Below are 23,755 nucleotides of genomic sequence, written 5' to 3'. Positions count from 1 at the left end.
ACTCAAAGACTGGGTTAAAAATTGATGATCCTTAAGCTCCAGTATCTATATGGGAATGGACAGACACACACAGGTGTGCATTGCACACGAGCCTGCTGACACGGAGTTCACACATGTGCACATGGGCAGGACAACACTCATTCCTGAACCCGTACATCTCGAGCAGAACTCCCTCAACCATCTCATTTCACTCCCACCCCCAAAGGGGGGATGCCCCACTGTACGGTACTCCCCTGTTTCTACCAGTTAGTCAGTGTTTCATTTGTCTTTTAGAAATGTGCAATTTACCCATGATATGAAAACCATGAAGAAAGTGCAGGCAAGAGCACTGATGCGGGGACCACACCCTGTCATCTCTGATATCTCATAGTATTTGTTCAATTTAATGCACTGATACCTCGACTGCTGTCTCAGTCAGTGAACCCCAGTCTGACTATGCACAAGAATCCCTGGAGGAGGCTGTAACGTAGTCAGATTCCTGGACCTCATCCTCAGAATCTGCCTCCCAGTAAGGCCAGGTAAGGACACCCAATGTGCACTGGAAGCAAGTTTTCCCCTGAGTGATGTGGGTGTGGAGCTTTGAGAAACCCTGCTCTCCAGCAAGCTTCTCACAGTGTAATTACACTAGATTTTAGTCTAAGGATGTTCAGATCCTACAATCTGTGCAAAATTATCGGGACCTGTCTCCTACAACGAAAAATAAAAGTGTTGTTCTGTAAATGCAACACTTTTGTGTAGTGGCGAGTCTGCATTCCACTAGTTTTGACCACCAGCCAAGATACAAGCACTTCAGTGATACTGAGGCATGCTTTTTAATCTTACTTGTAATCAACTGGTCGGTATTCCTCTCATGTTGAGAGTGCATCATCATTACTATCATTCAACTGCCTGCCTTTTACATGTTTAAAAGTGTTAAGGCAATTAATTCTGAGTCTCAGGGTACAAAAACATTTGCCCAAACCAGACCATGTCCAGCAGCTATAGATGGTATTCTTCTAAGATTTCACTGAGGTGCAAAGATACTAAAGGGGCAGCAACCCTTGCAAGGTCAAATCCAGAGCCCTCTGCTGGCCCCATCTTTCTTACACTCTCCTCCTCCTCACTCCACTCCAGTCTAGAAGGTTTCCTACTGTTCCTCAGACCCCTGCCCCCTCCATCTCCGCCTCAGGTCTCCACTTGCAGCTTCCTCTGTCTCCTCCAGAAGGCTCCCTCCCTCACCATTTTTACTGTGGTCTTTGTTCAAAACTCACCCTCCTTGGGGAGAGAGAGGGGGGAAAATTGGGAAAACTGTAATAGCATAATCAGTATAAAATGTTTTTCAAAAAGTCACCCTCCTTGACCACCCTTGGTAATACAGCATTCCCACTCCTCAAGCCCTGTTATTCCCTTTGCTGCTTTGTCTTCCTTCAGAGCACTCACTGCTCCTCATACCTATCTGCCTATTGTCTGTTCTCCCCGTTTGAAAATTCCTGAGAAGGGACTTGCTCGATTTTGCTCCTTGCTATAACCTCGGAACCTGAAACATAGTACCTAGCATGTAAAAAGCACTTAACAAATACTTGCTGAATGAACTGATGAGTGAACAAATAAATGCACTGATCAGTGGCCTGCACTTAGATCCCCACAGAGAAGCTAACCCAAGTCCAGCATGGTCCTATCACACGCAGACGTGAAGACAGGACCTTTCCATGTATCCAGACACCACAACCACTGGGTGTTTATGCAGTGTCCACCTCAAGCCTGGCACATGCAGAACAAGGATATGAATCTTTCTCCAAGAAGAATCACTGTTGCAGAAGGAGATAAACAAAATCCAATGATTGTCCCAGCCACCACCATGGAGGAGAAAAGAGCAACTGGATCTGTTGATATTGAAGAGAAGAGGAAAGAGATAAAACACTCAGCCATTCCTCTGTTGCCTATTTGACTGTGGCCAAGTCACCTCTGTGAGAATGTTTGCTAATATATAAAAAGCAGGTTTGGCCAAGAACACTTTTACTGCCCCTTTGTCCACTAAAATGTTGCGTCTCACCAACTTTTCAAAGTAAGAACAGGAAACATAAAACTTATCTTATTCAATAGATACTAACACTTAACAGCCAGTTAGGAGAGACCAACAGGAAACTGGAGTAAGTGGAAGAAGACCGACTCAAAAAGACAAAAAGAGGAGCCCTGGCTGGGTGGTTCAGTTGGTTGGAACGTTGTCCCATGCACTGAAAAGGTTGCGGGTTCAATCCCCAGTCAGGGCACATACCTAGGTTGTGGGTTTGATCCCTGGTCGGGACACCTACAGGAGACAACACATGATGTTTCTCTCTCTCTCTAAGCAATAAACATATCCTTGGGTAAGAAATAAAAAAAAAAGATAAAAGGGGAGTAGGGGTGGGACACAAGAGGGGAGAAAATGGAGTGCGGGGAAGGACAGGACTTTCTGGGAAAGAGCAGGAAAGGAAAGACAGAAAGGAGGAACCGTTTTGCCACCATTCTTATCATGTTCTGGTCCTTGGGTGACAGGTTTCAGAGGAACTCTTTGCAAATTCTGATAAGCAGACTCATCCACATACCAGCCTTAGGCCCCAGAGTGCAGCTCCCCTTTTGAGCCCCAGGGCAGGTCACAGTGGGTAGTCATGGCTGTAACTTCTTTAGCGGAAAGTTTGAAGCCAAGCCTGTCCACTGTTTTTGCACATCCAGGTTAACACACTTTTGAAACACCCGAAGTAATACCCTTTGAAGGGGTGTTAACCCTCAAGAGAGGATATAGTTTTGTTAACTATCCTATAATCAAATCCCTGACTTACTTTCTCCAATCTTCCTTATCTCCCCTCCTTAATTTCAAATGCAAAAAGGAAGATGCAAAACTGTTATCTTCTGGAGCATTTGAGATCTTGCTTCCTGGCATGGGTTGTCAGTTTGGCTCAAACAAACTCATAAAAATTCTCTACAGGTTTGGGTGTTTCTTACATTGACATTGATGAAGCACACTGAATTCATGCACAAAACTCTCAACTGCATTTAAATAGGTTTTTGCAGTCACATTCTGCCTGAAAAGCCTCTTTGGCAGGACAGTTGTAGGTCTCGGCTACAGGTAAACGTGCAGATCAGAGACGGTCAACCAGAGACCTGAGGACAGCCAGCAGGAGTAACGTCTCCAGAGCAGCCACTGCCACAGGCGGCTGAAGAAAGCAAGCTTCTGGTCAGGTGGAGCCACACTACCCGTGGTTGTCCACCCTGTCTTCTGCCAACGCCAGAGGTGGCAAAGGCAGCTTTGAGGAGAGCTCAGTACTGCGGGGAACGACTTCAGCACGACCGACCACAGGAAGGGCAGGCACCGAGCAGCGCCACCACCGCTCTGGTGCTGGGCGGGCCGCAGCGCCGTGACCCGGAGGCTTCCGAGATTTTAGACTTTATTTTCTGACATAATCTCCAACCTACGGAAATACTGCAAGGTAGTACAAAGAATTCCTATATACCCTTGACCCAGACTCCCCAGTCGCTCACATTCAGCACATCTGCCCTGTTACTACATTCTATTACATAACCCACATAGTGGTTTTTACCCATTTAAAAGTTGAAGACATGATATTTATGCCTAAATATTTTAGGATTCCCTAAAAACAAGGGCATTCCCTTATACAACAACCACAGTATGATGATAAAAATCAGGAAACTGCTTTTTCTTCCATAGTGTTAACTACTCTAAAGACCTGGAGTAGAGAAATACAAATTTCTCTGGTAGTCCCCAAATGGCCTTGGAGCGCAGGTGGCAAACACAAGGCCCGCGGGCTGAATCTGGCCCTCCCCCTTGTTTCATCCGCCTGGCACCTTGTTTCTGCCTGGTGGCAGCGGTAAGCTCTCACTTAACAGCTAAGGAGTAGTTACATTTATACAGTCCTAAAATAACGTTTGGCCCTTTGACGGCAACCTCAAGGCTGCTGTGGCCCCCAGTGAAAATGAGTTTGGCACCCCCGCCTTAGGGCAAACATAGGATCATGTGTGACTTTCAGTTGTCATATCTTTTCAGCCTCCTTTAATCTGAAAGAGTTCCTTTATCTTTCATGTCCTTGGCATTTTTTGAAAAGTACAGGCCAGTTATTTTACGGAATGTCCCTAAACTGAGGTTTGTCTGTTTCTTCAAGATTAGATTCAAGTTACCCATTTTGGGCAGGAATATCATGGAAGTGAGTCTGTGCCCTTCTTGATATATTTTACCTGGAGGCGCCTGATGTTGATTTGTTTCAGAACTGGTGGTGTTAAATTTGGTCGACTGGTGAAAGTGGTGGAAGGCAGGTTTCGCCACTGTCAAGTTACAATCTTCCCTTTGTAATTAATAAGTAACTTGATGGGAGCTACTTAGAGACTAAGCAAATATCCTGTTCCTCACCAAACCTTCTTGTTTTACCACCCACGGGTGGATTCTTGCCTGGATAGAGATAAAATTGTGTATGATGTCACACAAGGTCAAACTTCAGGGTAAAAACTAGGCTGGTTGCAGCGGTAGCTGATGAGCATCCGAGACTCTTCTGTCAGATTTAATTCAAATGACTACAGGTTGTGTTGACGCTTCGCTATTATAAAAACAAACACCCCCAAAAACACCACCTCTGGAGTTGCTTGTGAGAAGAGCCATGAGTATTCATGAATATGATAGGGTCTCTCACAGTGAGCCATGCCTGCTGGGAACTCAGCCCTCCCATTTACAAGGTGTCCACTGGCAGCAAAAAGGGACATCCGGGTGCAGAGAGACCCGGCAGATCATCATCCTCACACTGAGGCCCAATTCTCTAGGGCCCACAATGAGGCGCTCAGCTTGGTGATTCCCGGTCCACTGTGGCAAGGCATAGGGAGCTGTGTTTGAAAACAAATGCTCTAACCCTCTACTACTTTATACTGAGGCACATCCAAGTTTGGGAATTCTGATTTCACTTATTCTAGAAACACTTTTTAAAACTGTTATCACAAAGTTATAAACTTCAGAAATCATGTAAAAGCAGAGAGAACATTCTGAAATCACGTACTGGTTGTTACACTACAGCCCAGCGATACCCACCCGTAACATTCTGGTTTATGTTCTACGGGTCTTTTCTCTTTGCATATGTGTATTTTATCAGGATTGGGATCATGCTGTCTATACCAGCCTTTCTCAAGCTGGGCTGCACTGGACAATTACAGAAAAGGATCTCAGTGTCTGTTTTCTCAATTCTCCCAGGGATGGTCTATACTTAGATTCATTCCAGAGGCACAGGAGAGAAGTTATTCGTGACATACAATGGCTGCCTTAGAGTATTAGGGTAAAATTCTCCTGTACAGCCCAACTGAGAAGGGCTGGTCTGTATCTTTGTGTCATTTGTTTTGCTCACTTAATAATCCATGAAATAAGCATTTAATAAGCACCTTCCATAACCCAGGCACTGGGAATCTAAAGATAAATAAGACACAACTCCTTTCTTCTTTAAATGAATCACCTAGCCAGGGAGAGTGAAAATACCTAAATACCCCAAATACTGAGTAATGCCTTGACCTGGAGTGCCCTGGGCACGAAACCACCAGCACTGACAGAGGAATCTAGGGAGGCTTTGCTGAGGCGATGCTGTGTAAATGGGTCCTTAAAGGATGGGCAAGACTGCAGAGATAGAAAGATAAGAAGAGGCATTCTTGGTGGTAGGAAGGGCATGCCAAATGTCCAGAGGTGTGCTCAGGCCAGATCACAGGGGCCCTGTGGGAGATGTGGCTAAGAAGGAACCAGGCCCTCCGAACTGGCCACAAAGGAGGCATCAGGAGGCCCTAAGCAGTTCTTAAGCAGGGGGATAGTGAGCTTACCCTGGGACGAAGGTGACCCTGGAAGAGGGTGGTCCAGGGGCCTCTGAGATCACTGCAGCCAGAGGTGAAGGGGCAGCTGAACCAGAGCAGGGACGGCAAGAAAGGGACCAAGAGATGTGCAGGAAGAAGATGCCACTGAACCCAATGACTGAACTGGCAGGGACTGTACTTCCAGCACCCAGTCAGCCAAGATTGGCCTGCACGATAACAAATTCAGGGCACTAATGAAAAAAGGAAAAAAAGAGCATGCAAGAAGGCTCCACATGTGGCAACCACCTGAGGTGATTTCACAGCAGAGGTGAGGGCCACAGGGAATAAGATATGATATTGCGGTAAACTGAGGGAACTGCTCATAAAACTGCCCCTCCCGGGGGGTCCCTCCAAGCCCCAAAGGAAGGCCCTGGGTAGCAGCAGCTCCGGGGTGGTGGGCCCCTGTGACGGCAAATTCCAGGTGCAGGGTGCGCCAAAGAAGAACGAGTCTGTGGCAGCCCCGTGGAAGCCACAAATAAAGAGAACCCTAGAAGTTACCTTTTTAATAAAAGAGTTCACTCTTAATTTAAACATAAAAAATACAAGTAGTTGGGCTGAATAAATAATCCTTAATAAGAGAAAGTGAAAGTTAGTAGAATTAACAGTTAACAAGAGCAACTCTGGGACCAATGTAAGCAGGCTCCAACACAGGGACGCTTCCCCAAATTCAGTGTAATGGGAACCGCAGGGAATGGGATCATGGGAAAGAGTGCATGCGAACGCTAAGATAACCGAGAACCTACGCCCAAAGAGGAAAGGTAGGGGTGTGGGTTCTTCAGATGTGGGGCCATGAAGTGACATCACTAAACAGGACCTTAAGTAATAATACTTCTCAGGGAGCACCTGGCTGGATGGATGAGTAAGGGAAGGTGGAGGATTCCCTGGGCAGTTTATTCAATAATCTGTGATTCAAAAATCCCATTTGTCCTACAGGAACAGAGGAACCAGGCTGGTCATACAAAACCCCAAATCAGCAAGTGGTAATGACCCTCGCAAAAGGAGGATCACCTGAAACAACCTGGAGTTCGACAGGCCCTGGCAGTTTGGAGAGGGAAGGAAAGGCAGTCATGGTACAGGAGACAAAAGAACATTTTATTAGGGCCGCTTTAACCTCAGAACAAGTTAAACATGTCTGAATTCCTAAAACCAACAACATATATTTAGGTCTGTAGGAGGCATGGCTAAAATATCCAATTTCCCTTTCCACCCCCATTGTACATCCTTTTTCACTTTGTTTCAAAAATCAGGGAAACCAGCATTTGGGCAGGCTCCCAAACAGGCATACCTCATTCACATATCCGGGTTTTAACCAAGCGTGGAGCATGCACCTCATTTAGAAAAAAGCAATATGGACATTAGCAACATTAGAAATAACATTAGCTCATTAGAAATAAAGCAACGTGAACAGTCTCTTCTTTTAAAAAGCTCTCACAATCTCATTTTAAAAATCAGACAAGTAGATTTATCACCAATGTAATTATTTTCATAGTACTTCTTTTTAACTTATTCCACAAAGGACACAAGGGCAGTGTTAGGAGATGTTTTAGATTTGGGGTGTGTGTGTATGTACATGTGTGTCTGGGAGGCAGCTTAGAAAAGGCTCCCCTCAAGGTGGAATGAGTAGGACCTGGTGGGTAAGGGGCAGGGGGAGGCAGGTGCCCCCTGAGCCAGGACAGCAAGCATGGAGGGGGAACTCCCAGTGAGTGTCTGAAGGTCCAGCCAGGGAGGAACAACGTACAAGAGAGGCTAGAAAAGGAAGCAGACCGTGCCATGGCAGGTTGGAATACTATCCTAACGGGAGCCAGTGTGGGAACGGGAGGGAATTGAAATTGGAATAGGGTTTTGGAGAAACCTCTTGTGAGGTTAGATTGGTGATGGAGAAGTCCTCACGTGAGCTGAGACCAGTCAGGAGGCGTGCCTGAGAATGCATGACCTGGACCAGGGAACGAAGCCATTTCACCAGCTCAGCTAAACCCTCTCAAGAATTTCCACAGGAGCCTTTCTGAGGGGCAGAGTGGGAATGCAATCTATGCTACAAAGATGGGGAAGCACTGCCTCACCTACCATCTCATGCCAGACTGCCCAAGTCTGAATCCCAGCTCTCTCCCCTGGGGTTTCTTAACTTATTCAAGCCTCAGTATCCTCATGTGTAAAATGGGAAGAAAATGATACCAAACTCATATGGCTTTTGTGAAATTAAATGGGCTGACATATATAACATATCTAGGACAGGTGAGGATGGAGTGAGTCAGTAGAGTATTTATCCTTTTTCCTGTTCTTTTGTTTTCCTATTCTTTAGTAGCACGTGGATTCGGGGAGGCATGTTTAGTATCAAGATTTTCACAAAGAGCCCACTCCCTTTGTCAGCCACAAAAACATTGCTAGATTACCACGACTCTAGACTCACTTGGCAGATAACTGAATCCCATCATTAGCTCCCTTTATCCAGACTAGTCACTCATGTTTACGGGCTAAGATTTAGACCTGTGCTGTCCAGTACAGCTGCCACGAGCCACATGTGGCTGCTGAGTACTTCAAATACCACATTGAAATGTGGTACCACAATGTGGTACTTCCACCACATTGAAATGTGCTCTGTGTAAGTGCAAGAGACACACCAGGCTTCGAAGACTAAGTTGAACAGAAAAATGTAAAGTAGCTCATTAACAATTTTTATAATTTGATCTGATACTATATGGAACATATTGGGTGAACCAAAATATATCATTAAAGTTAATCTCACCTGTTATTTTAAATTCCTTCCTTCTCATTTACTGGATTTATTTTAATTGCTATGTTCCTAACTTCTTAACTTAGCTGATTAGCTCATTCATGCCTTTTTTTTGCTAATATGAGGAATTAATATTTCACATTTCTCTCCCACAAGTTTTGTAAGTGTACAATTCATCCTAAAGTGTTTCAAATCCAAACACTTTCAAATCCAAATTTAAAAAATAATAAAAATTATTTCTTAAATTTGATATGTAATTTAGTTGCATTGTATTCAGAAACCTTTGTCTCTATAGTACTGATTATTTTAAATATGTTGGAAATTATTTTTATGACCTGGTGTACACTCAATTTTTATAAATATATAGTCTTCATTTGCCAGGATTATGTTTTTTATGCAATAAGTTTGATCAAGCTTATTAATTGTGTTGGGTTTTTTAAATTTTTCATATACTTATTTGAGAGAGAGATCTGTTGTTCCACCCATCCACACATTCATTGGTTGATTCCTGTATGTGCCCTGACTGGGGATTGAACCTGCAACCCTGGCACATCAGGATGATGCTCTAACCAACTGAGCTACTCGGCCAGGGTTAATTGTGTTTTTTTTTAGAATAACTCATTATTGGTTTTTAGTCAACTTCTTCCACCAATTACCTGAAGAGATATACTAAAATCTCTCACTATGAGGTTGATTTGTCAACTTTTTTGTCATTCTGTTGCATTTTACTTTATATTGTTTGAAGCTGTGTTATTAGATATTCAGAACCTAAGAACTTTTTATCTCCCTGGAAAATTAAAACTTGATCCACTTATTTCAATTTTTTAAATGCAGCTACTTGCACATTTTAAATTATATGTGTGGCTTGGGTTATATTTCCATTTGACAGCTCTAGTCTAGGAGAGGACAAGCAAGAAGCCTGCATCAGCCACCAAGTCCTGGATGGGTAAGGATTTGATTACTTAAAATGACAAGCAACGAGGGGAGCGTATTAGCAGCCTTGTAAAGTACCACAGAATGGAGGTGACAAACAGATAGAAGTGGATGAAAAATCTTAAGCAAATACAAGCAGAAGCCAGGAAGAGAGGAAGGCTAAGGAAGAAGGAACTCTTATGGGTAATGGAAAAACAGCTCTGCTCTGAATATAATACATATTAGCCTTTAATTATGAAAATGACACCTGGCCTTAAAAAAAGACTTTAAGTTCAAAAGACAGAACTACTATTCCATCAAAGTAGACCTTTGAAATTTAATTTGTTGTCATCAATTTTCTCTCCTTGAATAAATCAAATCATATCATGATACTTTTCTAAAAATATTTATTTATTTATTTTTAGAGAGAAGGGAAATGAGGGAGAAAGAGAGGGAGAGAAACACTGATGTGCAAGTGATATATCTATCAGTTGCCTTTCATGTGCCCCCAACTGGGGACCTGGCCCACAACCCAGGCATGTGCCTTGACTAGGAGTCAAACCAGCAACCTTTCAGTTTGCAGGCCAGCCCTCAGTCCACTGAGCCACACCAGCCAGGACCATATCATCGTACTTAACTACTATGATTCCAGATATTAAAAACTTGAAGGAAAATGGGGAAATTCATGGGTGTAGGAGTTACTGAACCATCCAATCACTTAATCGTGGATATTTTTCCAAGGCACATAAGGAGAAGAGCAAAAATGTCTTACATGGCTTCAAAAGACAAAACAAAAACAGGCTTTTCCTCTAGGGTAGCAATTTGCAATCTTTTTCATGTCATGGCACACATAAAATAGTTACTGAAATTCTTCAGCACACCAAAAATGTGTATATTTTTGTCTAACAAAAACAATAGGTATACTTTTGATTCTTTCATACCAGATGGCTATTGTGTTGGCTGTTGTCATTTCTTTTATTTGACAATCTAAGAGAAAAGAGGTCAGTGCCCCTGACTAAATAGTCAGGTTTTGCATGTTTTAAAAATTCTTGTAGCACACCAGTTGAAAAACCCCTAGGACACAGGGGAATTCTTAAGTAAAAATCCAGAGCTACAAGGAAGGCAGTTCAGAGAAGTAGAAAGTAGAAGCAGAAACTATAGAAAGTACAATATTATAAAAGCTAAGTAAGAAGCAGGGGAGCTGGGACAAAGCAAAGCAGTTTGGCCAGAGAAATTCTTCCCTGGCGACAGGGGAGTCTTGGAGCTTAAAGGGTTCCCACAGATGAGCCTGTCCTGCAACCTGACTCAGGAGACACTGGGGCCTAGAGATGACTGCGCTTGCCCAGAACAAATAGGGCATGGCCAGGTAGAATCCGATGTTGAGTCCTGGTCCAACTCCTGCCTCAGCCTCCTTGGTGAAAAGATGCAGTGAAAAGTGACGTTGCACTCATCAGCTAGTAGTGAGGAATTACCAATGTAGTTATTCCAAAATTGGAAAATAGCTTTGTCTGTAGCTCTCAAAGCTAAACATACATGCACTCACGACCCAGCAATCACTCCTTTGTATGCCCCCATCAGAAATGCATGCATATGTATACAAAAGATCGGCAAAAGAACAGTCAGTGCAGCATTTGTAAAAGCCAAATACTGAAAACTGCCCAAATGTCTATCAACAGTGCACAGATAAATATGTGGTATATTATTCACCCAGTGGCCAAATCAGAGAGTGAACACACTATGACAGAAACCTAACTCATGAGGAAAGAAGACAAACACTTGATTGGATTCCATTTATACAAGCACAGGAAGCCAAGCAGGGATGACCCTCATGGAGGCAGCGACTGGAAGGGAATGTAAGGGCACAAAATTTTTCCCTCCCTCCCTCCTAGGCTCTTCGGCTGGCCTAATAGTTAAGTTGATGTAAGACAGAGTGACAAAACAAATTTAATACATACATAGGGGAGCCCCATAAAAATATGAAGACTGAAACGTCAGCCAGGTAACTAGTAACATCCTCTTTTTATCGTTCATTCACTTCCCAAGAACCAACTTGCTAGATAAATGCCCCTCATTGCTGCCCAATAGCCCAGCAGGGAAAGAGGGAAGAACTAGAAGAGGCAAATCAAAGAACAAAGGGTTTGTTCTTATTCTGCCTTGAATATATCCTTAGAATTCAATACCAATCTATTTTGATCACATGCAACAATTTGGTAGTTTGTGCCAAAATTGTAAGCATTTTCAAAAAAGTCATAAATGCAAATTTTTTAGAATTTATGCCTGTTAGCTCTCTTTCTCTTTTCCATAAAGTTTTCATTCCTTCTTATTTCACCCATTTCTTTTCTTGCCTAGAGGAAGAAACAGCTACTAATTACAAGAGAGGTTCCTTTCATCTCACAGGACAAGCAGCACTCATTATGGAGAGACATATAAAACGACCCATGACATTTGGTTACAGCGCTCTCACTCTGGCAGCTCACAGCAGCAGACTCTGCTTGCCGGGGCTAGCATTGGTTGGAATTCAGGTGATCTCCAGATCACCAGGAGAGATACAAGACATTCTTCATAGCTGTCAGTCTTGCAGAATTACCAAGTGAAACCACAACCCATCCTGTTTTTGAGTCTGTGCCCTTCACTCAACAGACACAGATTCCTCTTCCACAGCTTCAGGACAAGCATCCTTCTGTGGAACAGGATTACCAGTCACCAGTCCAGAGGGCAGGTGGTCAGTCTCCTTTCTCTTTATAATCCCTACGCCCAGCCCAGCACCGTGCTTGTCACGAAGAGCAGGCAACCCAAAGGTGCCAGATAAAGCATAGCATGCAATTTTATCTTTTAAATGTACTATACCTAATTAAGCAGAGGTCATATAACACATAAACTATGACATATGGCCATAAAAATCAGTCTTTCAAGTCTGCTAGTAATTCTGCAGGATCTTCACTCCTAAACACATTTTGCGGTCAGAACCACGAAACCCTGAAAGAGACCCTGGCAATGAGCAAGTCAAGCCTCCCAGCAGACCAGAAGACCGAGCTCCACAGAGGCAGAGGTGTTGGCCAAGGTCACCCAGCTGGTATGGGGTAGGGGTGGAACCCAGCCTCTCCGTATTTGCCCAGCTCCTCGGAGATGCTCTCCGCAAACCTTGTGTTACTTAATGCACGAAAGGCACATAATAAATGCATGCCTAGGAGGTCAAGTCACAGCTTACAATTCAGAAGAAACCAAAGGTCACTAAAACGTATCTCCTCCTCAGGGCTGGGCACAGAGCGGAGGCAGGAAAGGCCACTGGGGAATTTCTACCTGCAGATACCACACGCTACGCCCTCCTGATGGATGCAAGGGTCAGTTTCTCAGGAGCTGCTAGTTACCTTCCAAAGGGGCCCCCAACTCCGTCCCTGGGCAACGAGTTAACTCGGCTATGCTTGGCTTGGAAGCTTCCAGCAATGAATTAAACCCCGAGCCTCTGCGGAAAACTGGGGATTAAAAGCCACTGCAGTTGGACAAGGAACCCCCACTGTTCATCCCTGCGCCTCCTCCGCCTCCACACTTGCTCGGGCCACAGCGCCCCACGCCCGTCCACGCGACCCGAGGCCACGACTCTCAGCCCACATCCCCGCAAAGCGTCTGGGGGATCCGTGCCCTGGGCGCTGGCCGTGGGGGCTGGGGCGGAGCCACCAGGCACTACCAGGAGGAGGCTAGGAAGGATGCCACCGCCCCCAGCCCGCGGCCCGGCAGAGCCGAGGAGGGGGCTGCGCCACGTACCTCGGCCGGCAGGTGCCGCCGCCACCGCCTTGGTTCGCGGCTGCAGAGGACGCCGCTCCACGCCGCCTGCCTCCTTCATCCGCATACTAGGGAGGGGGCGCCGACCGACAGCCAGCCCCGGGCCCAGCGAACCCGCCTGCCCCCAGCACCCCGCTCGTGCCCATTCAGTCTGGACCCTCTGCTGCCCAGCGCGGATGCGGAGGAGGGGCGTGAGGGCGGGACCGTGAATCACGAGGACACGAAAGGCCAGTCGGAGTGCTGGAAGGCTACAGCGGCGGCCCCGCCCCTAGGACACGCAGTCCCTCCACCCAGCAGGGTGGAGGGAGCTGGGCGCCCCTGGATAGTCTCATCCAGGGTGGCTTGCGTGCTGGGGTGGGGGTTCCAGGCACTCCCTGTTTGCTCGAACTCTGCGTGCAGTTAGATGGTGGAAGAAACTAAAGGTGTTTTCAGACTGGTCATAGGCTTTTACTGCACAGAGGACTCGGTGTGGAGCCAGTGAATGAAGGGGCTTTCTGTAGCCCTTTTACTCGCCACCACAGCACCCCAGACTGAGTGAGACTGGTCCTGATCTCTTGGGGCCCTCCAGACAAGCGCGAAGGCAGCCTGGGCGTGTCTGGCAATTTGTGTAACAGCCTTATGTTTTTCCACGTGTAGGATAAGAGAGAACGTGCTCATTATCCGCCAGTTTTACAGATGGGAAACAGGTCCAGAGAGCAGGAGTCACCCCAAATCATTCACTGGCAGAGCAATCAGAACCTGTACTAGGAGCTCCCACTTCCATACCACTGGAGTCCCCTTTAATTCTAGAATTTTAAAAAAGTAAATACTAGTGAATCCTAAAATTGAGAAATTAAATTTTGTTGACTCTTGAGTGAAGTTGGTCTGCTTTCAGAATTTCCTTTCAGATTAATGAACTCAGATCCATGTCATGGTTATGTGCCTGTGACACCACCTTCTGTTTGAAAGGACGATCCTAGATTTTGAGCCAAATATATTTGTGTAAAGCAAGGGTCTTGTCATGCATCACAAGGGCTTCTCCAGGTTTGCACAACTCCCAACAGGGTTTGAAGATAGATGTCTGTGTTCTTCTCTGGAATCAGGAGTTCTGGAAAAAAATTCCGTCTGGGTAACAAAGGTCAGGAGGCAAGTCTTCAAAAGGAAAGGGTAGGAAGACTGCTTTCACATCTCCCAAAGAGATTTTGCCATACCAATGTTTCTGGATTATTTTAATGCAAGGACACTTGAGCATTTTGGGAAAAAAAAATGAAGGAAAAGCTGTCACTGGGACATCTAATCCAGAAGATTGGCCAAGGCCAGCCAGGCAGAACAGCTGCCTGGTTCAGTGGCAGCTGCAAGGACAATGCTGAGCACCTCACCCTGTCTATCTTGGAGACCAGCCCGAGGCTTGCCTGCTTGATTAGATGCTTTACTTCTCTTTGCCTCAGCTACTCTTTCCCATTTCTCCCAGATACTCCTGGCCCATAGAACCAGGCCCTGAAAGCATTTTAGCTTCCTTGGGGGCCAGCAGTACTGTGGCTTGAAAGAGTGGGTGTAAGGTGGTGGTGGGGAAGAATTGGAGCTTGAAGCTGACTACTGTCTTAGCCAAATAGGACAGCTATTTAGCTTATCTTGTACCCACTACCTCATTCAACCCAGTCACATTTGGTGGAGAGACAGGCTGACCCACTTGTGCAACGAGATAAGCCCTGCCACAAAACATCCTTTTATTGGCCTCAGAGCCATCTTTAGCTGCTGTTCTGGATTAAGGCAGAGATCCCCAAACAGTAGATTAGGATCCTCCACCAGATATCAAAGCCTCCCCTAGAATCTCTTCATGTCAGTGACTGGTGTTTAAAAAGTTTCTGGACCCTGCTAGCAAAGAGACTATAAATCCAGGAGAGCAACCACAAATTTTTAGTTCTTTAGATCCATATGCTCATTACTTTGGTCATTCTGTTAGCAGGCTTTTGGTTGTCCTCAGCATCCATCCTACCCTTCCCCTCTTAGGTAAACTTGCCCCACTTAGCTCCATGAGTGGGGTTGAATTAATTGGTCTAAGTCAGTGGTTCTCAGAGTGTGTGTGGTCCATGGACACCTGGTGGTCTCTGAGAACCTTTCAGGGAGTCTCTAAAGTCAAAATTATTTCACAATAATCCAAGGCATTACTTACCTTTCTCACTGATGGCTCAAAAGCAAAAACATGCAAAACTTCTGGTGCCTTCACAAATCAAGGTAGTGGCCCCAAACCACACTACAACTACCACCACATACTCATGATAAAAAAATGCACTTTCACTTAAGAATGTTCTTGATAGAGTAGTAAAAATTATTAACTTTATTAAAATCTCAATTGTTGCATACGCATCTTTGTAATAAATGACAATGAAAACTGTACATAAAACAAACTGCTACGACCCCTGCTATAAACTGCAGTGTGATAACTGCCTCAGGAGAAGCACTTGTATAACCATTTGTGAGCAGGATTCAAACCTGCGCAGGGAGACCCCATTGGATTATGAGTCCAATGCCTTAACCACTCAGCCATCACAGACACATCACTTGTGCAATCATTTGCACTGCAAGCTGGACTAGCTGTTTGTTTTATTTCATGGAACACTGTTTTTACTTGAGAAAAGAACAGACAAATTATGATTATTTCATCTGGGATATTTGGTGTACATTTTCTTGAAAATGAACTAAGTGAGCCTGTCCAAGGAAAACAATTGACTGTTGCCAATAATGAAAAAAATTTCAGTTTTCAAAAGAAATTTCGAATTTTGGGAGATTTGTATCATTATGAGCTTGACAACTTCTCAGTATTTAAGGACACTTCTGATGGGATCAATGGTGATATTAATGAATGTAATTTTTGGATATTGGATAAGGTATAATGTGTCAACATTTGGAAAATCTGCATTTACCACGTGAATCAAGGTTTTCCAAATGGCTAATGCATGATGTTACAAAATCATTAATTTTTATCTGTAAGGCAGATCATGAATTTTAATTTAACAACATGAAAAGCTTATAGATAAGGTTTCAGATTCCATAGTGCAACACACCTTAGTTATGGCTTGGAGAGTTTTGGTGTAATATCAAAAGAGAATATCCACAATTTTCTTAAAAAGCTATTAAAACACTCCTCTCTCTTCCAATTACATATTGATGTGAAGTAGATTTTCTTCATTTACTTTAACCAAAAACAACAACAACAACAATGGGTTGAATGCAGAAGCAGATATAAAAATTCAGCTGTCTTCTACTAACCCAATCTTAAAGAGAAGTTAATTTCTAATTTGGCAAATATCAATAGATAAGACTTCCATTAAAAAGATTCTTGGAATCCTCAGTAGTTTTTGGAAGTGTTAAGGGGTCCAAAGACCAGAATTTAAGACTAGCTGGTGTAAGCCACCCAGAGTTGTTTCACCTTCCTTGCCTCTGGAATTGGTTCATGGGTGGCTGTAGGAATCAGACTGATCCAAGCAGAGATAATCTCAGGAATTTATTGGCTGGTGGAGGAGAGATGCTTTCCCTTCCTGCTAGACAGGAGCAAGGCAGTAAGTAGCCTTGGAAGTTGCTAAGGCCACTAGTTTAGACTATAGGAAGGGATTATCCTAGGAAAAGAGTAGTGCTATGGGAAGCAGAGAGAGAGGTTAGAAAGAAACCATTTCCTTTCTGACTTTTTTCAGCCAGTATATCAGAACACCCTGCAGCCCATTCTAACTACTTGCTATATATACACATTCCAGTTTTGTGAGCCAATGAAATCCAGTTTAGGTTAGACTAGTTAACCTCAGGTGCCCTAACTGATGCATTATGTACCTGTTTGTACTTATTTTTACCTAAACAAGTACCTAATGTGTCAGATAATATACTTTCTAGGGTTTACTCATTCAGCTGTTATCATTAAAACACAAGTTAGCTTCTAAAGTAAAGTTAGAAGGCAGAGCAGGGTCTCTGAGGAAAGGAACCTAGCAGAGACAAGTGGGGTCTAAAGTGCTAACAATATTTTTGAGAGCAATAAAGAACACTGGCATGTGATATTGAACAGCAAGATTATAGCAGATTTTTAATTTTCTTCGCTTTTATGTATTACTCAAATTGGACAGCATGAGCACATATTACTTTTATTTTATGGAAAAACTGGAACTATATATTTTTTTAAGATTTTATTTATTTATTTTAGAGAGGGGATGGGAGGAAGAAAGAGAGAGAGAGAAACATCAATGTGTGGTTGCCTTTCAAGCACCCCTACTGGCCCGCAATCCAGGCATGAGTGCTGACTGGGAATCCAACCAGTGACCCTTTGGTTTGCAGGCTGGCACTCAATCCACTGAGCCACACCAGCCAGGGCTATATTGTTACTTTTTTAATAGTCCACTGAATGGGCTCAGAGGGCAGGTTGGGATTGGGATATGCCAAGAGAATTCTTGGGCTAAAATTGCTAGCAGGAAGGAAAGATCTAAAAGGAGTGTAGATGGGCCCAGAAAACAAAATTCCTTTCATTTACAGTTTGCCAAGAGTCAGTCTCAGTCCTGTCTGGTGTTGCTCAGAGCATTGAGTGGAAGTCTGTGAACCAAAGGGTCGCCAGTTTGATTCTCATGCTGGGGCACATGCCTTGGTTGCAAGCTAGGTCACCAATTGGGGGTGCATGAGAGGCAACCACGCACTGATGTTTCTTCCCCTCTCTTTCTCCCTCTCTTCCCCTCTCTCTCTAGAAATAAATAAATAAAATATTTAAAAAAGAGTCAACCTCAAAGATTCAAATTAATAAGCAAGAATCCCTAAGGGTTAAGGAATCATTAAGTATGCCTCAAACAAATCAATGGTAACAGTTGCAGTTTGAAAAAAAAAAAAAGAGAGGGAGGGGGAGGCCAATGTGCACATTATGTCAACACGGGAAAAGGCTTAAGACATAATATTAAGTGAAAACAAAAAATAGGACATAGATTATATGCAAACTTCTATCATGTGGCCCAAACCTGGAAGAGAGCTTGGAAAAAGGAAACAGTTGTGGTGTTAGGATGGTGGGATCATGAGTAATCCTTTCTTCCTTTTAAAGAAATGTCCTTTCATGTTGTTATACTATTTTTGTTACAATAAATAAAAATGAGAACAATCATTGGTTCGAATTACTGAGGTCTTGGAGTCCTTTCCAGATGGAGTGTTTCTTGAGACAGCCAAATGACTCTCATCTGACACCAAGACAAAAGCTGTGATTTCCCCAGGACCTGTCATTTTCCAAACTGTTAGGGGTGATGCTAATGTGACTATTTTATAGGTGGCCAGAGGAAGGAAAGGAGGATTGAGGATGTTTGTAAAGTAAGGGATCAGGAATCCCTCTACCACTGCCTTGTTGGGGGGGCGGTTCTGGCCAAGCCATGGACTTCATCTTTTTCTCCTGATGGGCTTCCCCTTTTGTTCAGCTCCCATTCTCATCTTTTCCTGAGATGCTGTCTTTCCTTCAGAACCCGAGGGGGCTGGAGCACAGCTGCAGCCAACAGACACAGACTCTGTCTGCTGTCCCAAATCACAAAGGAAGTCAATCAATCCCTTGAGGTTTCTCTAGGAATGTTTCCTGTGATCAGTCAAGGGAAAAGCAGGAGTGAAACAAACAAGGAGGAGAAAGAGACAAAAACATCAGGCAGGGAAGGCTTTCTCTTGGCAAAGGGAGGCTCAGATTGAAGAAATAGTTCCACGCAGATTAAATTCTTTTGAAAGCCATGGGACACATCTTCAAACATGCAAATTCAGGCCCTCATTCTGTCCATTATGTTAAATTACACAAACACTTGTTGAGTGACTATTATGTGCCAGGTATTATGCTAAGTGTTTACATAAATTAATTCATTGTTATCATCAAAACACTCATTTGAGACAGGCTCTTCTTATTCCCATATCTTATCTAAGGAAGGCAAGGCTTGCAAAAACTCCAGGAAATGAAGTAAACTGCCCAAGTTCTTATGTCTAAGAAGTAGCAAAGCCAGAATTTGAATCTAGGCCATCATACTCTAGAGCCCACATAAGACATGGTCCCTGCCCTGAAGGACCGAATGGTCTAACTGAAGAGAAGGATATCTTAAAACAAATTAACAAAGAAACCAGTGACATGATGAGGTGTAGGAAAACTATTAATTAACAAAGAGCCATGGAAGCTCCTGAGCTCAAGTATACCTCTTGGAGGGAGGTGGAAATCAATTTTGACTAAGAACTGCAAGACAAACAAAAACTTTATTTAGTGGTCTTTTCTTTTCTTTTTTCTTTTTTTCTTTTTTTTTAAGAATTGCAATCCAGGAAACACAGATTTTGGTAGAAAACCAACTATGTTCCAAGGGGAAAAGAAAGGGACACAGTGTATAAAGACAGAAAAAGGGGGGGGGGCTATAAAAAAGATTGTAAGTTGGTTTACAATGCTTCAAACCCAGTACTAGTGGAAGCCAGCCTTGGCTCACAGCATAACCACTCCCAGGGGCCTCTAATCCACCCACAGACAGCTACCAACCACTCAGCCTGAGTGTCAACCCCATCCACTAACTTGCAAATAGCAATCAAGGCTCAACTGAAATAGGAGAGCACATACAATGTACACAAAGGACACCACTGGAGCACCTGATTCAGGTGATCAAGGAGCCTGCACCACTGGGCTCAACAGGACACTTACTACATAAGGCTACTCTGACAAGACTGGAAGATGTAGCAGCTCTACCTAATACATAGAAACAAACACTGGGAGGCAGCCAAAATGAGAATACAAAGAAACATGTCCAAAATGAAAGAATGATACAAAACTCCAGAAAAAGAACTAAACAAAATGGAGGCAAGCAAACTACCAGATGCAGAGTTCAAAATGCTGGTTATAAGGATGCTCAAGGAACTTAGTGAGAACTTCATAAAAGAGATAGTAAGCATAAAAAATGACATAGGAACCATAAAAAAACCAGTAAGAAATGAAAACTATAATAACTAAAATAAAGAACACACTAGAAGAAATCAATGTCAGATGAGATGAAGCAGAGGATCAAATCAGCGATTTGGAAGACAAGGTAGCAGAAAGCATATATCAGTAAAAAGAAGAAAGAATCCAAAAATAAATGAAGATAGTTTAAGGGACCTCTGGGACAATATGAAGTGTAACAAAAGTTGCATTATAGGACTACTGGAAGAAGAGGAACAAGGGTTTAAGAAACTATGTGCAGAAATAATGACTGAAAACTTTCCTACCCTAGTGAAGGAAATAGGCACACAAATCCAGGAGGTGTAGAGAGTCCCAAACAAGATGAACCCAAGGAGGCCCAAACCAAGACCCATCATAATTAAAATACCAAAGGTTAAGAACAAAGAGAATCTTAAAAGCAGTAAGGGAAAAGCAGTTAGTTATCTTCAAGGGAGCCCCCATAAGATTGTCAGCTAATTTCTCAACAGAAACTTTGCAGGCCAGAAAGATTTGGCATGAAATATTCAAAGTGATGAAAAGGAAGGACATACTACCCAGCAAGGCTATCATTTAAGATCAAAGAAGAAATAAAGAGCTTCACAGATGAGAAAAAGCTAAAGGAGTTCATCACCGACAAATCAGTATTACAAGAAATGTTGAAATTCTTTAAGAAGAAACAAAAAAGAACAAAAATATGAATGATAAAATGGAAATAACTACATATCTATCAACAATTATTTTAAATGCAAATTAATTAAATGCTTCAATCAAAAGACATACTTCATCATGGCTGAAGGGATAATAAACAAGACCCTTACATATGCTGTCTACAAAAGACTCAATTCAGATCAAAAGACACACACAGATAGAAAGTGAAGTATGAAAAAAGATATTTCATGAAAAATGGAAATGAAAAAAAAGCTGGAATAGCAATACTTAGACAAAAATAGAGTTTAAAACAAAGGCTATAATAAGAGACAAAGAAGGATATTCTATAATTATAAAATAAATGATCCATCCACTCCTCAGTATTTCCCTAATTAAACCCAAAACACTAATTTGAAAAGAAATATGCGCCTCTATGTTCATAGCAGCATTATTTACAATAGCCAGGATTTGGAAGTAGCCAAAGTGCCCATTTATAAATGAGTGTATAAAAAAGCCGTAGTACATTTACACAATGAAATACTACTCAGCCTTAAAAAGAATGTAATCTAACCATTTGCTACAAATGTATTGACCTATACTGTATTATGCTAAGTGAAATAAGTCAGAGAGAAAGAAAAATACCATGTAATTTCATTTACATTGGAATCTGAAGAACAAAACAAACAAACAAAACAGAAACAGACTCATACAGAGGGCAAACTGATGGTTGCCAGATTTGAGGGATTTGGGAGGCTGGGTAAAAAAGGTGAAGGGATTAAAAAGTGCAAATTGGCAGTTACAAAATAGTCATGGGATGTAAAGTACAATATAGTGAATATAGTTAATTATAATAACTATGTGTGGTGCCAGGTGGGTACTAGACTTACTAGGGAGATCGTTTCATAAATTATATAAATGTCTAGCCACCGTGCTGTACACCTAAAACTGATATAAAATAGTACTGAATGTCAACTGTAATTTAAATATAAAAAAATTTTAAAGGAAAACAAAAAGAAAAAGAAGAAACACCAGCTGCCCTCAATGAGAATGCATAATTAGGCTCTTCAAACCAGACTTTGCAGGAAGTATTAAGGCCTATTTCTGAGGCAGTGACTTTATGTCCTCCATATATTTGGTGATAATAAACTTCAGGTGCTCTGTTTTGGGGGGTCAGGATTGAAAGGTTAGCATGGGATCGATTCTTCCAAGTTTTCCAGTTGGGATTCCCTAAGAGATAGATTTCATTTATATTCCAGTAAATACTAGATTTTTTATCTAGTCCCAAAGTAGTATTTGGGAGTAGAAGGACATCTTCTTTTTAGGGTTGAGTGACGTTATTCCCTGAATTTTCCCACATTAGAGTTGCAGTGCAAGAAGTAACATGGTAGTTATTTAAGGCCCACTGCAATGTAAACTCATGCTCATCTGAATCATACGAAAGAGTATAGTCACACATTTTCAAAGGGACAAAATCCAAGATTCTGCCTGATCCATTTACTTTCTCAAAGCAGACAAGCTGTCAGTAAGAGTCAAGATTGTATTTATGGGTATCCCCTTGTGGACTGGGGGAAACTTATGGATGAATCTGGCTGCAGGGAGATCATGTGTTCCATCATTTTGTGAGGTTTCCAAATAAAGCAGGACTTTTAAAATACAGCTTTATGTCCAATTGGGTTTTGTAAGCTTTCAAGGCTTAAAGGTCTTGGATGACTATTCAAAAGTTAGTTAAATTGCAGATTTCTGGCCAAGATGGAGGCATAGGTAGATATACTTTGCCACCTCATACAACCAAAAGAAGGACAACAACAAATTTAAAAACAAAAAACAACCAGAACTGCCAGAAAATCACACTTTATGGAACTCTGAAAACCAAGGAGTTAAAGAAGGAACATTCATATAGACCAGTAGGAGGGGTGGAGATGGGCAGCTGGCACAGAGAGAATTCAAAGCTGAGCAGCAGCTGGGGCAGGCAAAGCAGTGGCTGGAGGACTGGGTGAGGCAGCAGCTGTTGGAGCAGACAGTCCCACATTTGTGTGTAGATAAACTGGGAGGGACAACTGAGGAGCGAGATAGACTGCACAACCCAGAGTTCCAGTGTGGGGAAATAAAGCCTCAAAACCTCTGATTAAAAAAACCTGTGGGGGCTGAGGCAGCACTAGAAGCTCCCAGCTTTATAGGAGAGGTTGTTGGAGAGACCCACATGGTCCTAGAGAGTACACCACCCAGGAATCAGCACCAGAAGGGCCCAATTTGCTTGTGGGTAGCAGGGGAAGTGCCTGAAAGCCACTGAGAGCTGAGCAAGTAGCATTGTTCCCTCTCGGACCCCTGCCCCACATACAGCACCACAGTGCAGGGACATGGGTTGCCTCTCCCTGGCAAATACGTAAGGCTCCACTCCTTACTATGAAACAGGTGCACCAAGACAAAAAAAAATATGGCCCAAATGGAGGAACAGATAAAAATTCCAGAAAAAATACAACTAAGCAATGAAGAGATAGCCAACCTATCATATGCAGAGTTCAAAACACTGGTAATCAGGATGCTCACAGAAATGGTTGAGTATGGTTACAAAATAGAGGAGAAAGTGAAGGCTATGAAAGGTGAAATAAAGGGAACCAATAGTTAAGGGAAGGAAACCCAGACTCAAATCAATGGTTTGGAGCAGAAGGAAGAAATAAACATTCAACCAGAACAGAATGAAGAAACAAGAATTTAAAAAAATGAGGAGAGGCTTAGGAACCTCCAGGACAACTTTAAACATTCCAACATCTGAATCATAGGGGTGCCAGAAGGAGAAGAGGAAAAGCAAGACATTGACAACTTATTTAAAAAAGTAATGAAGGAGAACTTCCCCAATCTGGTGAAGGAAACAGACTTCCAGGAAGTCCAGGAAGTTCAGAGAGTCCCAAAGAAGTTGGACC

General features: G+C 43.0%; 1 protein-coding gene and 1 non-coding gene across 3 annotated transcripts in view; both read right to left on the bottom strand.

Moving 5' to 3' along the window:
- Nucleotides 1-13,470, bottom strand: part of ST3GAL5 (ST3 beta-galactoside alpha-2,3-sialyltransferase 5) — a 51,191-nt gene extending 37,721 nt beyond the window's left edge. The window contains exon 1 of one of the 2 annotated variants that reach the window (XM_045827697.1): nucleotides 13,253-13,470. In XM_045827697.1, the coding sequence (XP_045683653.1) occupies nucleotides 13,253-13,337 (85 nt within the window). In that variant the 5' untranslated portion in view covers nucleotides 13,338-13,470. The remainder of the gene's footprint in view (nucleotides 1-13,252) is intronic. The other variant, XM_045827699.1, reaches the window with a different exon arrangement.
- Nucleotides 13,471-15,721: 2,251 nt separating this feature from the next.
- On the bottom strand, nucleotides 15,722-15,803 carry TRNAM-CAU. Its single transcript has one exon. It is a non-coding gene; the product is annotated as a tRNA-Met (tRNA).
- Nucleotides 15,804-23,755: the final 7,952 nt, after the last annotated feature.

Source organism: Phyllostomus hastatus, unplaced genomic scaffold, assembly GCF_019186645.2.
Source record: "Phyllostomus hastatus isolate PE091 unplaced genomic scaffold, TTU_PhHast_1.1 phas_scaffold_78, whole genome shotgun sequence".
NCBI lineage: Eukaryota > Metazoa > Chordata > Mammalia > Chiroptera > Phyllostomidae > Phyllostomus > Phyllostomus hastatus.
The sequence above is the reverse complement of the archived record's forward strand: the minus strand, read 5'-3'. Positions and strand labels throughout refer to the sequence as shown.